The following is a 16,041-nucleotide window of genomic DNA, read 5'->3' on the forward strand; positions in this document are numbered from 1 at the left end:
TGAATGGCGTACTTGGAGTCAAAACTCCGCCATTTGCATAACAAGAGCACGACTTGCCGCCTGAAACAAGAGCGCAACTTGTATGAAAAACTGGGTCTGGGTATCAGATTAAACTTCTGCTTATTCAGAATAGAACCTGACATACAATATCTATGTCTTGCATACAGTTAGTCTACGCATGACACTAATAATCTCTTTGCCTGTCCTATGAAATCAACTTCACTCTACCTATGATCCGAATCCGTCGAAACAGCTCGATTCTTGATTCTTGTATGTAAAACTTTTTTATTTGACATGATACCTTCTCAAAATTTTGCATGGATTATTGTTTAAGGCAACACCACTACAATCTCCGAACAACTTATTTAGATAGGACTACTATAGCATAAAGCTTCCATTCAATCTGGTCGATCAAAATTAAAATAAAGGTTTTTATACCCTAAACAGGGTATATTCACTTTGTCACGATGTTTGTAACACCCAGAAGGAAATATCGGAGACCCAATAAATTGTATAACTAAATGATCGTTTTCACGAGCTGAGTCGATTGAGTCATGTCCTAAAGTCATTAAGTTTTTAAGATATTGATCTGAAATCTTGCACATGTCCTTCTCTCCGCATGAAGCTGCTCATTTTTCGGAATTGCTGATATCGGACCACTATAGCATATAGCTGCCAAACAAACTGAACGATCCGAATCCAGTGCTTGTAGGGCATTTTTTTGTATCTCAAGTTAATGTTTTTTTAATTTTTATCGGCAAACAGTGTTCAAAAAAATAAACACAGTAAATGCGAAAAACCAAAAAGTCAGTTATATGTGATAATTTATTGCTTCGTCTTAAATTAGTTAAATTTACATAAAAATATATTTTTGACTTACTTTATAGTTACTATGTTAAATACGATACAAATAAGTAAAATTAATATGTTTACTCACTAATGTGTAGTAGCTAAATTATTATGGCTGTCAGCGAAATCTTCGAGACTCATATCCAAAATAAACAAATTTAAAGGATAAAGACGATTTAGGCAAATAAACAAATCTCACTGGGTGTATTTTCAAATACAGTATTATTTTATTAAAATTTTGATGCCCAAAGTGAAATTCAGAATTAAAATAACATATGTATGTAGTTAGGAAAGCTAGACTTTGAAGTACATTCGAAAGTATCGAATAAAAAATCAAATTAAAAGTTATTAAATTTTTCAAATTATAGGTTAAAATTTTTAAATTTATATACATTTGTGTGCGCAAATAATATAATAATTTTATTTAGGCACATAACAAGTTGGGGTAAGTATTAAAAAACTTATTGCTTTTGCAAGAAAGTAATGAACAAATAGTGTGTAAATACATTAGGGTATCCGATATTTCCTGAGCTGATTTTTTTTGCAGATGCGGCCTGAAGTTTCAGATTTTTCCCATAAAAAGGGATCCAACGTAAACAAGCTCTTTATTTTCGATTTAAGCCGTGCCTAAACATTTTATTTGTCCTATATATTTTTGGGATTTTTTGATCTTTGCAATTAAACTTTTATCTCCAAATCAAATATACCTAAAAAATTTAAAAAATATTAAATAATATAATATAAATATATATAACATTAACACGTTTTTCTTCTTTACAAAAAAAAAACATACATTAAAAGTTATTTACACGCAGTTTAAGTTATGCATCAAATCATATGTCAGTCTTATGAATTCTGTGTTGCTCATACGACATGGTGTACTTTGGGATATGAATGCTCAGTTACCGAATTACTGAGACTCATTATACTTGATGTATAACCTATAACATTTAAAAGAGTGGTTTTATGATAAAATAATTCAGAACTTTTTTTAAGATCACAGAATTTTTTATTAGAATATCACTTTTTCAAATTCGTAAATTTACTTTAATTTAATTTAATGCAAAATTTCAAAAAAAACTTTTTTAAATATATTCATGGGAATATATGTATGTATATTCATTGGATAAGTTTTTTAAAAAATAAAACTGAAATTTTAGGCGGCGTTTGCAAAAAAAATCTATTTGGAAGCAACAGATACCCTAAAATATACATAAAATAAACGAATTTTACTTCGCGAATTCTTTATAAGATTTTCTTTAAACGTAATCACTGCTCGCTTGTTTCTTAAGAATATATGTCTGTATGTATGTATGTATATCCTTCCTCCGACTATCTTACATACATGCGTAGTGTGAATTCATTTCCTTATGCTCAATTGGGTTCGGGCTTCTCATGCAACCACGGACGAAAGATAGGCAACGTTGACGGGTAATGTGTGTCCGGTTTTAACACTGAATCTGGCCAAGTATTCGAAACATCATTGCCGTTATTGCGAAATGGATATGTAGCTAAAACTATGGGCAGCTGTAATTTGATTTCTTTCTCCAAAGATTTCGGCTCGATTACGAAAAACACGTCGTAGGAGATTTTTATCAAATGGCAGCCATGCAGATTTGTCGGCGGCAACGGTGGTACATACAAACTATCGTTTTGCCACTCATCCTTACCGCCTGGACGAATTTTTCCACGCGCCAAAGTGGCCAATGCGCGTTTCTCCGTTTGCACCACTTTCCCACGTGCCAAGTATTCAATGGTCTGTGTGAAATAAATTAAAATATTTTATATACAATTTCTTTATAACAACTATATTCAATCGCACCTCGGTTAGTGAGGCCTTTGTCCGTTTAATCGTCACATTACTGTGATTCGAAATGTATGCGGTAATCAATATGCTCTCCCCCGGCACGTAGCCGCCACGATCGAGTGCCACTCGCGCAACAACTTTGCCGCCGCCCACACAGGCCACGCCAAGTTTGTGCTCGATCTCACACGTAAATGGTTGCTGAAATGAAAATATATAATACTTGTGTATTTAAATAATAAATGTATGCAATTGCATGACATACCGACAGAATCGGACGCTCCAAATTTAGATCGATCGGATTCATCACTATGAATACTTGATGATTTTTGTGTATCAGTCCGTTCGGTTCACGCAAAGCCGCCTTGCAATAGTACTGTATCCAACCATAACGTCCTAAAAACGTGGATGGCAAACCCACGGGCAGACCCAATTTAAATGGAAAACTGTGTATGCCAGGCGAGAGCACTGAGGGTCCTTGATCCACATCGCCCAATAGTCGCATACGGAAATCAATATAATTCTCTTTGTCATAAGTACGCTCCTGCCGTGCGGTACCTGCGCGTACTACACCTTCGCCGACAACGTGAAAGTGCAGACCCAGCGCGGGTGTGTCATCTTGTAGTTCGATAAGTACGCGACCGGATAGAAATTGGCCAGGGAAATACAAGAGTGATGTATTATCGAAGATTATGAGGAATTTCAAGAGTTTTCGTGGCATTTTTTGTAAATTACTGCTGCATTACTTTCTATTTCGAAAGCTGTTATGGTGATTGGTAACCAATTCGGTAGTGTTATGAGTATTTATGTAAATAGTGTACTATATTATAGTCTGAAAAGAAAATATACAAAGCGTAAATTATAATGATGATATATATACACGCTTCTGAATTAATTAGGTTAGGTAATGGCGTTGATCGTCGCACCAAAGATCACGAAGGATCCTACTTGAACAGCTGTGCACTCTGTTTCTTCAAGATTTTTATCAATTTCTAGATATAAATCAAAGAACCCTAGAAAATCGAAGTACTTTGAGGCTATCAGAAAATTTCTTATTTAGTTACAAAATATCGCTTCCAACCAATTTACAAAGTTCACCGAAGTTTTGTCTACCGAAATGTTTTAACCTAGGTCTAGCGAAAGCTGACGTAAAGGGGAAATGCATATTTCTAAAGGGAGCATCCCCTTTCACCGACAAGATTTTTACCCTCGCCACATCTATGCCGATTGCGGCGAAATAAGCTAAAAGCAAGTAGTTTAGACAAAGATCTATTCTATCTGATCAATCTTGATCCGCCTGGCGATTTTTACGATGAAAAAAATGCAAAACGAGCTAACTTGCTTGTTTCCAATGGAATCACGGCAACAATACCGTTGTAGAAATCTTTTTGAAAGTCTTTATTAGTCATAAAGGCACACACAACTATTTGAGCGGCCCAAAAAAAATAATGGGTTGTCAAAAAAGTCTTGCGGTATTTTTATTGAATTTTTTTTTTTATTGAAATTGAAATGAATTTTTAATGACTCATGCCCAGCTCTTGACCGATGCTACGGCTGCTACTATGCCGGTCTCTTTCGACCAATTCAGCGATTTTTTCGCAATTTTCGACGACAGGCCTTCCGGAGCGTGGCGCATCTTCGACCACCTCTACACCAGAACGAAAACGTTGAAACCATCGTTGTGCGGTGGAAATGGAAACTGTATCGGATCCATAAACTGCACAAATTTTATTGGCGGCTTGAGATGCATTTTTGCCTTTATCGTAGTAGTACTGTAAAATATGCCGTGTTTTCTCTTTATTTTGCTCCATCTTTGCGACGCTATAACTCACGAACGACTTAAAAGAAACGACAATCAATCAAATACTTGTTAGCGCGTAAAATGAGCTTTCCAAAATGGTATAGCATGACCCGTTGCGACGAATAAAACTAGAACTACGCGCTTTCAGCTCCAATTAGAGAAAATACCGCAAGACTTTTTTGGCAACCTATTAGTAAAGGTCATGAAGTCATTCAAAACTCAGTTCATGCGAGTCCACCTCTGTTAATAACGATGACATTGAAAAAATTAATGAAGCAGTGCGACAAAATCATCGTGTAGACTTCAGAGAGATAGCAGATGATCTCGACAACTCTAATGGATCCACTTGGATACGAAGCGTGTCAATGCTAGACTCTTAACTAAAGACCTGAAGAACGACTTGACAACATAACTGAGGATCCTGCTTTCATGAAACGCATCATCACCGGTAAAACCAAAATTCGCTGAAGGCACTAAAGGTTATCCTAACCCAGACATATAACAAGTATATGGAAAATTGAATTAAACGTTGGCATGCTTGTATTAGCTCAGGTATTTTGAAGACGATATATAGTTTTGGTCAGTCCTGACCATTTATATCACAGTTACTGCTTTCTGCAAAAAGCATATATTGTGACAAAAAAGCACCCGGAAATTGTAATAAAATTCCCCGGGAAAATGAAATTTCAAAAGAATGTAGTTTCCTAAGTTGGTGGGACTGTTCTTAATTACAATGCCAAATATCATCTGTTAACCGGTTTGTTTACAGCAGCCTGTTTATGTCGGTACACCTCAATAGTGCGTTTCGATTTTTACAATGGATAAAAATATAGAACAAAGATTTCATCTCAAATTTTGTATTTCCAAACAAATTCTGTATGCGGAATCGGTGCGAATGTTAGAAAAGGCTTACGGTGATTCAATCGTATCAAAAACAAAAGCTTATGAGTCTTGCAAAGCTTTCAAAAACGGTCGAGGGATCGTGGAAAGCATGCCTCGTTCTGGACGACCTCTTCAACTGATGAAAAAAAGTAAAGGATATGGTGCTTGAAAATCGTCAGGCAAGTGTAAGAGAGATGAGAAGAGAGCTCGACATCTCTAGCGAGTTCCTGCGAATGATTTTGTTGGATGTTTTGGGTACGAAACGAGTTTTTTCTATATAACTGCCGATGAGACATGCAAACAAGTCAACAATCAACACAATGAAACCCGTTTTCAGTCAATAGAAGAGATAAAACAAAATTTTTTGAAGGCCATACCAAAAAATGCTTATGATAAGTATAGGACTGGAAAAATCGTTCTCATTTAGTGGGGATTACTTTGAAGTTGACAAAATAAATATGGATGAATATTTAAATATTGTGTATTTTATTTACAATTCCCGCGTAGTTTTTTGTCACATTTTATAATATCTGCTTATCATTGAGAATCTACTAGTATGCTTAGAGCAATTGAAAGGTCGCTACCTATGTTTTTTGCCCGTGATTCCATAGCACATTTTATATTTGACTTAGTGAATACTTTCGAAACTAATTTTTTCTGAAATAATGAATGAAAAGCAGAAAAATTCACTAATGAGTCCAACAAATAATTGCTATAGTTCCATTTTAAATATACAATATATCTCTACACTTTGCGTGGGCTAACATCAAATATTTACGACAGTAAGAAGAATAAACTATTTCTGTTTCGTTTCCAGCTTCAAACCTTCCTTACTTGTTACAAGTATATACATATACAGGTATATTGCAAAGGTATTTATTTGTGCGAAAAGTCAGCTCGTAATTAAATACATCCGCTGATATAATAGTTAGTGTGTCTGTTTACACGTGCGTAACATTGCTGTAGTCTGAGTGTTATGATGCCGTAAAACTTGTTAATTTGCCGTTTTCACTTTTATTTTACAACTATATGCACATAATAACTTTACGCATACATTCTTATGTAAATATGTAGGCATACTCATAGTCAAATGACATCAAATAGTGATGTATACCTTTGCACGCTTAATTACGAGCAATTATATATATTCTTCTAATTAACAAACCAATTTTGTAGATTTCTTATACATATGTATGTACATATATAGGTAGATTTGTACTAATGTAGGTATATTTGTTATACATATATACACCCTAATGTATTGGCGAAAACTAGTTGTTGAATCAATAAAATTAGATTTTCGTTTGGGGTGTTTTAAAGTGAATTGCATATTTGTTAAAACTGTTATATGTATCTTTTCAAATCTGGGTGAACATTGTAAAAATATAATAAATTGGGATATTATTTGAATTTTTTGTTCATAAAAATTAAACTTCGAAAGTGGTTATATTAGTTCTAACTAGTGACCCAAGTAGAGATAATTTTTTCAAGAGCCTGTTTTGACAGATCTCAGTCATGTCACTTTTGATCAGTATTCATCATGGAAAGACTTACGCCTGAACAACCTTTCTCAATCCTTTAACTTTATTACGAAAATTGACGTTCTGTAAAAAATATGTTTTTCGCGTTTCGCTCAACTTATGGTTAACATAATCGGCCCACATATCGTACTATTCGCAACACCATCACCCATCTTGAAACGCAGCATTCATTATTGGATAATATTCGACCGAATAGACCACGTCCACCTCACAGTGAAATAGCAGACAAAGACCGTGGAGAGTCGATTCGATGCCGTTCGCGGCAACACGGACTAACTTAGGGAACGACTTGGCACACTTTACATTGAGATCTTAAATTGAAAGCGTGCAAAATACAGCTTGTGCGAAGAACTGAAGCCGCGGACCTCCTCAAGCGATATCACTCTTGGAAATTTTCAAGAAGATCGGACGTGTTCGAGTTAAATTTTGTTCAACGATGAGGCCCATTTCTGGCTCAATGGGTATATAAACAAGCAAAATTGCCGCATTTGGAGCGACGAACAACCCGAAGAGATTCAAGAGCTGCCATTTCATCCAGAGAAAACAACACAAAGTAGGCAGCCAGCTTCTCTTGAAGTCAGCTTGTGACTTTCAAATCAAATCACATCGTGGCATGAGACTCATCTAAGCTCTGGTCAAACACAGTACCTGCTTTACTTATATAGAGCCACTTCCCATGAAGTAACCTCACTCTTATCAAATCACATTACATCGCGGCTTGAGAGGCATCTTAGCACTGGCTAGGCCCGATAGCTGCTTTACTTATATAGAGCCAGATTTCCCTCAAGTCACCTTGTTACTTTCAAATCTTATCACAACAGGGCATGAAAGTCACTTTGGCACAGGCAGCCAGCTTCCCTTGAAGTCACTTCATGCCTTTGAAATCACATCATATCGCTTTGTGAGGGTCACCTAAGTACTGGCCAAGCACAGTGCCTGCTTGACTTATATAGAGAAGCACCCAGCTTGACCTGAAGTGATATCATGCTTTTCAAATAACATCACATCGCGATGTGAGAGTCACCAAAGCACTGGCCAGGCTAGATGCTTGGTTCACTTATATAGAGCTAGCTGGCAGGCCTGAAGTCACCTCGTGACTTAGACACAATTATCGGTCCATTTTTCCTCGAAAATGATGCCTGTGAGAACGTAACCGTCAATGGCGCCCGTTATCGCTTCATGATAACCGACAATTTGATGCCTTAAATAGAAATTCCTGATCTCTGCGACATTTGGTCTTAACAATAAGGCGCCATCTCCCACAAATCGCATCAATTAATGGATTTATTGAGAGAACACTTCGGAGATCAAATAATTTCACGTTTTGGGCCGGTCAATTCTCCTCCAAGACCGTGTGATATCATTGATTAGATTTTTTCCTGAGGAGATAAGTAAAGTCTAAAATCTCTGTGGACAAAAACCTCACGCTTGTTATTCGCCAGTTAACAGTCGAAATGCTCAAAAGAGTCATCGAAAAATGGACTCAACGGATGGACCATCTGAGACGAAACGACATTTGAAAGAGATAATCTTCAAAAAATTAATGTCAAAGAAAGTTATTTCGTACGATAATAAACATTCCCCATTAAATTTGAAGTTTCTGTGTTTTTTCTTCTGTAAGGAACCTCGAAATGGATCACTCTTTAGTAAAAAGAAAAGAAACTGTGCTTAGATGGGAAGTTTTATGCATCTACCTTAGAGTCCGGAGATCGAACCAAGTGATATTCATCTGTTTTGGTCTAGGGCGAATAATTTTGCTGATGAAAAGTTCACTTCAAGAGAATCTTGTGAAAATTAGCATTATGAATTTGCTTTTAAAATTGCAACAGGTTATTGCACTGACGGAAATCGAAAGCAAAATTTAATGCATTGATTTAAGATATAAATATGTAATTTAAGGACAGGTCAGCTACTTACACGTTTCTACTACAATACTAGAACACTGTAAACACCGTCAAATACCGCATTTTCAAATGTGGAGCAGTTAATCACACAGTAGAAGGACTTATGTGGTTTTGCCATCTAGAGTAAATGTGACTTCACTATCTAATAATTATACCCCGCACAGGTAATGATCGAATGACTAGTTCAAATTTTGATTTTTGTCAAGATGGCGGCTTCCAAAAAAAAAGATTTTTTATGAAAAAATTTTCACGTCAGAGTGGCTTAAAAATGGTAGTAGGTCAAGAATCTTATACCTGCGATCATTACCTAAAAAATATATCTGGGAAGGTCGTTTGAAAATTTCAAGTCGATCGGTTCAAGCTGGATCAATATTCGTAGAATATTTTCAAATATATATGCATACGATTCAATACATTGTGTATGCAAAAAAAGATATATTTTTAAATTGACAAGTGGATATATCGCCTTAAGGGGTTACATGGGATTACGGGTTTCAAAAAATAAAATTTTTTATTGTCTTATTAAATTTTACAACACCTCTAGAATATTTTCCTAAATTTTCAAGTAGGAGATACAGCCTTGAAAACTTGTGCGCTCGAGGCTAGCTAGGCTAAGTGCGCCGTCTATAAACCCGTTTTTCTCGAAACTGTGTTTTTGAAGACCGTTAGCAAGATTTCTCGAGAACTACTCAACCAATCTTCCTGCAATTTTACGCAGGTCTTTGAGATAAAATTCTTAAAGACTTGGACGAAGGATTTTTTTCGATTACAATTATTTGAAAAAAGAATGTCGCGAAATTTTCACTGAAAATTTCATTTTTTTGTAAAAATTTCTGCCAACAATCCAATTTTCAGTTTTTTTTCCTTCGTCCAAGGTTTTAATTATAACTCGTATATTTTCCTTTTAGATGTCCCTGAAAGGAGTTATTCTGCCAACGCGGGCGCATCATTTTTCCGAGGGATCATTATTTATTTTTACCCGAGGAAACCCATGTAGCCCCTTAAGTGAGGTTATCACTCATCCAAACATTTGTATGTTTTAAATTCCAAATAGCAATTAAACTACCATATTTTAATATTAAAAGTCCAAAATACATTTTTTTTTAATAAAATTTTGGAAAATCATAAATGAAAATCACTTAAAATCTCTCAGTACGAAAAGCCTCATTTTCTGCTTCGTCATGTAAGTACTTACTGTACGCAAATAATTAATTGCTTTTCGTTTAAATAATTAATTAAATGCGAAAACTTGTATGTATTATTTAACGAATTATCATTACGCTGCCAAGCCCATCTCTACTGTCTTTTTACGACCTTACAGCTGTTTCGCTTTTATAATATTACGAGTATTACGGGTACTCATACCAAATAAAAAGAACAATAGTAAATATATTTACGGTATGTACATACATACATACATATGAAAATAGCTGAATACCTATTTTGCACGTCACATATCAAACGCTCACGTAATTTATACGCGAAGATCAAATATGCATACATACATACAAGCATGCATATGTATATACATATGTACATACATGCCATACGTACGATTTTCCGATCGTGGTCGGCAATAACGATTACTGCTGCGCCGGCGTAGACTTTACTTATATCACTGCTTACAAACACAACTTTTTTGTGATGCATATTCAAACAAATACTCAATTTAAATAAGTAAGAAAGAATAATTTCAATTTTTATACAAAAAGTCTTAATATGTATGTATGCATAAAATATGCCTAATAAGTAAACACATGCATATACTATGTATGTATATATTTATGTACATATGTATATACAAATATATATATGTATGTACATATTTAAATATGTTGTTTGAGTATCTGCATAAAAGTGCTTTAAAGGCATATTCATATATACATATGTACATTTGCATTTTTTAAGAGCTATTTGATACATGAAATAACACCAACACAAGTACTTATTTGGTAGAATTATAAATCTGCTAGTATTTGATTTCTGATGTGGTGGGTGCAATTCACTTAAGCTCACGATCACATCACTTCTGACTACACATATGTACATATTATGTATTTATGTAGATAAGTATTTGTACTCTACGTCACTTTAACAACTTGTCATTTACCTATTTGTCGTGAATAATTCGCGGAGAGTTTAACGCGGCTTCAAATTATATTTATATATATATTCTTTGCATTTTCAACTCTGCTCGATTAATTAGATTTGTTTTTAAAGTATTATATCACAATTGTAACTTTATTCCAATTTTTAATATATTTTTAAATTATATATATATATTGAAAATAAGTCGATCGTGCGTCTTTCCACATCCGTCGGTCATTTCAGAGTATAACAGCGCCCAACGTCGATCGTAACACAACTAACCAAGCACTATTCGGCTAACTTGGCTCAGATGTTGGGCACAGCCGTCGGTATATACTGGTGTATGTGTGTATGTGTACTTGCAATCGTACTCAACTGTGTCTCTTACTTTGGGCCAAGCTCAAAACACGTTTATATCAACTCATTTGGCCTATTGAGCACTGAGAGGCCAACTGATATTCAAATCGAGCATTTTAAAGCATCATACACCACACTTATAACCATCTATGTGTGTGAGTGTATGTGCATAATGTTGATCGAATGTGGCGTACTGTGATTTAATTCAAGCAGAAACGTGATTAGAGCGTTTCTTAAAGCTTTGCTTGGCCTGAGATATACCTTTGTAGATAATGGTGCTGCTAATTAACGAACATCTCTTTTATAAATAAATTGTATGGATAGCTCATTCTTTGTTCCAGGTACAACTATTGATAAAAAAAGCTTCAGAAAGTTTAAGCTTAGTTGAAAATAAATTCATAGACACTGCTTAAAGCTTTGAAGCTTATGTAAAGCTAATATTCGCATATACAATTTTCATATGGTGAAAAGGGTATATTAATAAGTGCAACGTCGGAGACCATATAAAGTATAAATATAAATTGTTAGCATGACGAGCCGAGTCGATTTAGCCATGCCCGTCGAGCCCCTCAGTTTCTTGATATCGATCTGAAATTTCGTACACGCCTTTTTCTCTTCAAGAAGCTGCTCAATTGTCAAATTCACCGATATCGGACAATTATACTTTGATAAGATATCTTAACGAAATTTGGCATAGATTATTGTCCAAGGCAATGGTATAATAATCTCTGAACAAATTGCTAAGATCGGACCACTATAGCATGTAGCTGTCATATTTTCTGACTGATCAAAATGACGTTCCAGGATAGGACACTACGTAACTTGAACACACCCGGATTTTTATCCGACCGCAGACTATCAACTCCGAAAACATTGTTCAGATCGAATCACTATAACATATAGGGTTTGTAATATGGTTTGTTGCTTAAGTCTTTTGTTTTAACACTTCTAACTATTGGATATAAGAAAGTTATTTCTCCTTGCAATTTTTGCTTACTTACTTCAAGTTTGCTAACTATGTAATTTATAACTCACCCTGTGTGCCGTTTAATGTTACATAATAAAAATATTAAAGAAATAAAAAAAAAGATATTAAAAAATAAAAAAAAAGAATATTAAAAAAAAAACAATTACTTTTTTCGTTTTTCTGATTCTTTATTAAAGTGCATACATACATATGCACATTTATAACATTATTCACTTTAGTTTGTAGATAGTTAAATAGCACACTAATTTTTCTTATTTGCGCTTGTTTCTTCAAATTGCAATTAATTGTATGCAGCTTAATAAAAACTTTGTTTCTTTTTAGCTGACAAATAGGATGCTATGTCTTGTTATTATTATTATATAAAATTTAATTGCATGCAGCTCACGTTTGAAATAAAAGTATTGAACTAGGCAAAAATATTTTGCACGATCGCTTAAGTAATGTAAGTGTAAAGTGCTGTGTATATTCTTAACTCAGTGCATATTTAGTGTATTTACTTGTTCATGCAAGACATTAAGAGAGTGCAGAGAAATAATGCTTACATTTTATATTATCAATATATTGGCCCGAGCCCGAGTATATTATTTTTTGGTGGTAATATTTACTATTTTATGAATTTAGTTTGACTATTTATTATTGTGGCAACTGTGTTTAAGATGTCTTTGTTCATAATTTTCGCATTTTATTCTCGGCAGTTAGGTATGGAAATGTTTCACTGTACGTTTTTGTGTTTTTGTTATTTTTGTTTTATTTGCTTTAGTAATCGTATAATTAATATACTTTCAATCATCTTTTATTTATCACCAAACAAGCTGTCATATTCCACATTTAACTTTTTACTTAGTTGATCGCTTTAATATGTGCCTTCTCCTTAATGTACATTTCGGTTGTTGAACGTTTCACTTATGCTGCTGCTTCCTAGCTTTTCATTAAATTCTAGGCTAACTCCAGACGTTTCATCTCTTTGTACAATTCCTTGCCCATTTGTGCCGGGCTTCTGGTTACAATAACACCAGCTTGTTCGAGAGCTTTAATCTTGTCACCAGCACCTCCTTTACCACCAGAGATTATGGCACCAGCGTGACCCATACGACGACCGGGTGGAGCAGATAGACCGGCAATAAACGATACGACCGGCTTCGCTTTAATGCCCTAGAAAGAAAAATAATTTGTTAGCAAAATTTCGGCGTAAAAAAATATTCAAACTCACCGTGTTATATTGTGTCAGGTATTCGGCAGCCTTTTCCTCAGCTACACCACCGATTTCACCGATTAGAATAATACCTTTAGTGTCTGGATCCTTCAAGAATATTTCCAGACAATCGATGAAGTCGGTACCGTTGAACGGATCACCACCGATACCAACACACAATGTTTGTCCAAGGCCAACTTCAGTAGTTTGATTCACGGCTTCATAAGTGAGTGTACCTGAGCGTGACACAACACCGATTTTACCACGCTTGTGGATGTGACCAGGCATAATGCCAATCTTGCACTATAACAAAAAAAAAATTATAATGGCAATTACAGGCTACATCAGCATCTAACTCAAAATTCGGTTAATTTTTTATTAATAAAAAAAATTGTTAAATTGTTGCTACTATTGACCTTTTGATTTATTATGGAAGCAACCAATGAAATAGATTTCATTGTAGTAGATGTATACACCTAAAGTTTAATCTGAGCGCACTTTGAACCTTTGCTTTAACGTATATGTATACATACATATGTGTATGACTACTAGCCTTATCAAAGGAACTATTGCAACATTAAGTAATTGCATAATTAATTAAATTATTAGATGTGTGTACATACATACAAATATACATTGTATAGTACAGGACATTTTTCAAAAACCTTAATTACATCGAAGACTTACTCTTTCAGGTGCAATGATACCGGGGCAATTGGGACCAACAAGGCGTGATTTATTTTGCCTCAATAGAGCGTGTTTTACGCGCACCATATCATGCTGAGGTACTCCTTCGGTGATACAAACAATCAATGGAATTTCAGCTTCCAGAGCTTCCAAAATAGCAGCCGCTGCACCAGGTGGTGGCACATAAATAACAGTTGCGTGGGGATCGGTTGCCTTTTTCGCTTCAGCTACCTATAACAAATAAATTTTTAACATTATAGTCATCAGTCATATATAACATAATCCTATTAATTACCGAAGCAAATACTGGCAGACCAAGATGTGTAGAGCCGCCTTTCTTGGGAGAGATTCCACCAACGAGTTTGGTACCATATTCCAAAGCTTGTTGGCTGTGGAAAGTACCTTGTTTACCCGTAAAGCCTTGGCATATAACACGTGAATCAGCGGTTAATTGCAAGTTGCCACGCGTCTTGGCATATTCCGAGCCAAAACGTACACCAACCGAGATACTATCTATTTGAAATTAAAAAATTAAATCAATAATTCTATATTTTGTATATGCACGTATTAACAGGTTATGAAATAAAAAAAAATATTCAGAGTATGCCAACAGATGTTTTCGCACAAATTTATATACTCATGGGTATTACATGTGTGTGTGTACATATGTATGTATAATTTTAATGCATAGTGCCGAATGATGGAAAAATATACTTTTCCTTTCTGTTATATATGGTCAATGCCACTTCATTGTCACAAGTAAACATATTTTACATTCGTTTAGTAGAAGAACCATATAGCCTACTACGTTTCAGTATTTACTATAATAATTTTATATTTTTTATATAGCGGTGATTTTGATTATTATCAAACCATTTCTGGGTCCAAGTATATGTGGTGCACACAATTTGTTACTAGTTATATAATTTTCACTGTAGCAATACCGATTTTAAAAGTAATTTTCTTACCTCGAAGCTTTAGTAGTGATCTAGCTGTAGCAGCCATTCCTAATTCGAATCTTTTATAAAGATGTTGACCCCTTCAAAACTATAGAAAAGCAAAAATTAATCAGACTGTGCAAATTAATTTTTCTTTCGTTCGTTCGTGTGTGATATCAGTGCCGACTTACAGCAGTAAAGTAAAATGCAGCCAGAGATGTTATTTTTCAGTAATTCCAAAAAGGGAATTTTTATTCCCCTAAATGAAATAAAGCCATGATTTAGCATTAAGTGCGCATTTAAAAAAATGTAAATTAACATGGGTTCAGAGTAAATTAAATAAATGCAATTTAATTACGTGTATAATTCAAACCAATAAATATCAACTATACTTTTTTTTCAAAGTTTAGTAAAGGTGAAGAGTGATAAGTGTTACATCACTGAAATAAAAGGTGCCATAAGTAAGGAAAACAGAGGGAAATAATCATAAAATGACAGTTTGTCAGTTTACAGTTATGATCGCATGATCGATGTGTCATAAAAATAAATTGTAATTGTGGAGTTTAAAATGACAAATATTCAACTATATTTATAAATAATGATCATTAATCTTTAATTTCCTACTGAAAGTTACAAAATGGAGGTGTAGATCACCCATATCCACACTCCTTGTGCTACAGTTGTTTAAAAAACGGTTTCAGTCGTTAATGTGTTAGAAATAAATATACACAATTAATAACTATTTTTTTATAATGTAAAACTTTATTTAAAAATGTATTAATTCCTAGAATCTCTATTTAATTGTAAAATTTTCATAGCTTAGTTTCCCAGTTTTATGAATAACTCCTAGATTAATCTATTTTTTTAATATAAAAGACTTATGACAGTTCTGGACATGCAAAAATGTACATACATTTATACACCGGTGGTTTAAACTTATTATTGTAAAAGACGTACTCATGTACACTTCATTGACAAGATTTTTAAACATTTATAGCATCTGCATGTTT

General features: G+C 34.4%; 2 protein-coding genes across 2 annotated transcripts; both read right to left on the bottom strand.

The window, feature by feature from the left end:
• Positions 1–2,008: 2,008 nt before the first annotated feature.
• Positions 2,009–11,383, bottom strand: LOC120778844 (arrestin domain-containing protein 17). Its single transcript, XM_040110867.1, has 4 exons — positions 10,892–11,383; positions 2,919–3,485; positions 2,672–2,854; positions 2,009–2,607 (listed from the first exon to the last, which is right to left on the bottom strand). Exons 2-4 carry the CDS (start codon positions 3,372–3,374, stop codon positions 2,224–2,226), a joined length of 1,023 nt encoding a protein of 340 aa, XP_039966801.1. The 5' UTR covers positions 3,375–3,485; positions 10,892–11,383; the 3' UTR covers positions 2,009–2,223.
• A 1,085-nt stretch (positions 11,384–12,468) lies between these two features.
• Positions 12,469–15,205, bottom strand: LOC120777857 (succinate--CoA ligase [ADP/GDP-forming] subunit alpha, mitochondrial). The gene is made up of 5 exons (XM_040109401.1): positions 15,062–15,205; positions 14,389–14,606; positions 14,094–14,324; positions 13,425–13,709; positions 12,469–13,366 (listed from the first exon to the last, which is right to left on the bottom strand). The coding sequence occupies exons 1-5, from the start codon at positions 15,096–15,098 to the stop codon at positions 13,151–13,153; spliced, it is 987 nt and encodes a 328-aa protein (XP_039965335.1). The 5' UTR covers positions 15,099–15,205; the 3' UTR covers positions 12,469–13,150.
• Between the last annotated feature and the right edge of the window lie 836 nt (positions 15,206–16,041).

Source organism: Bactrocera tryoni, chromosome 5 (genome assembly GCF_016617805.1).
Source record: "Bactrocera tryoni isolate S06 chromosome 5, CSIRO_BtryS06_freeze2, whole genome shotgun sequence".
NCBI lineage: Eukaryota > Metazoa > Arthropoda > Insecta > Diptera > Tephritidae > Bactrocera > Bactrocera tryoni.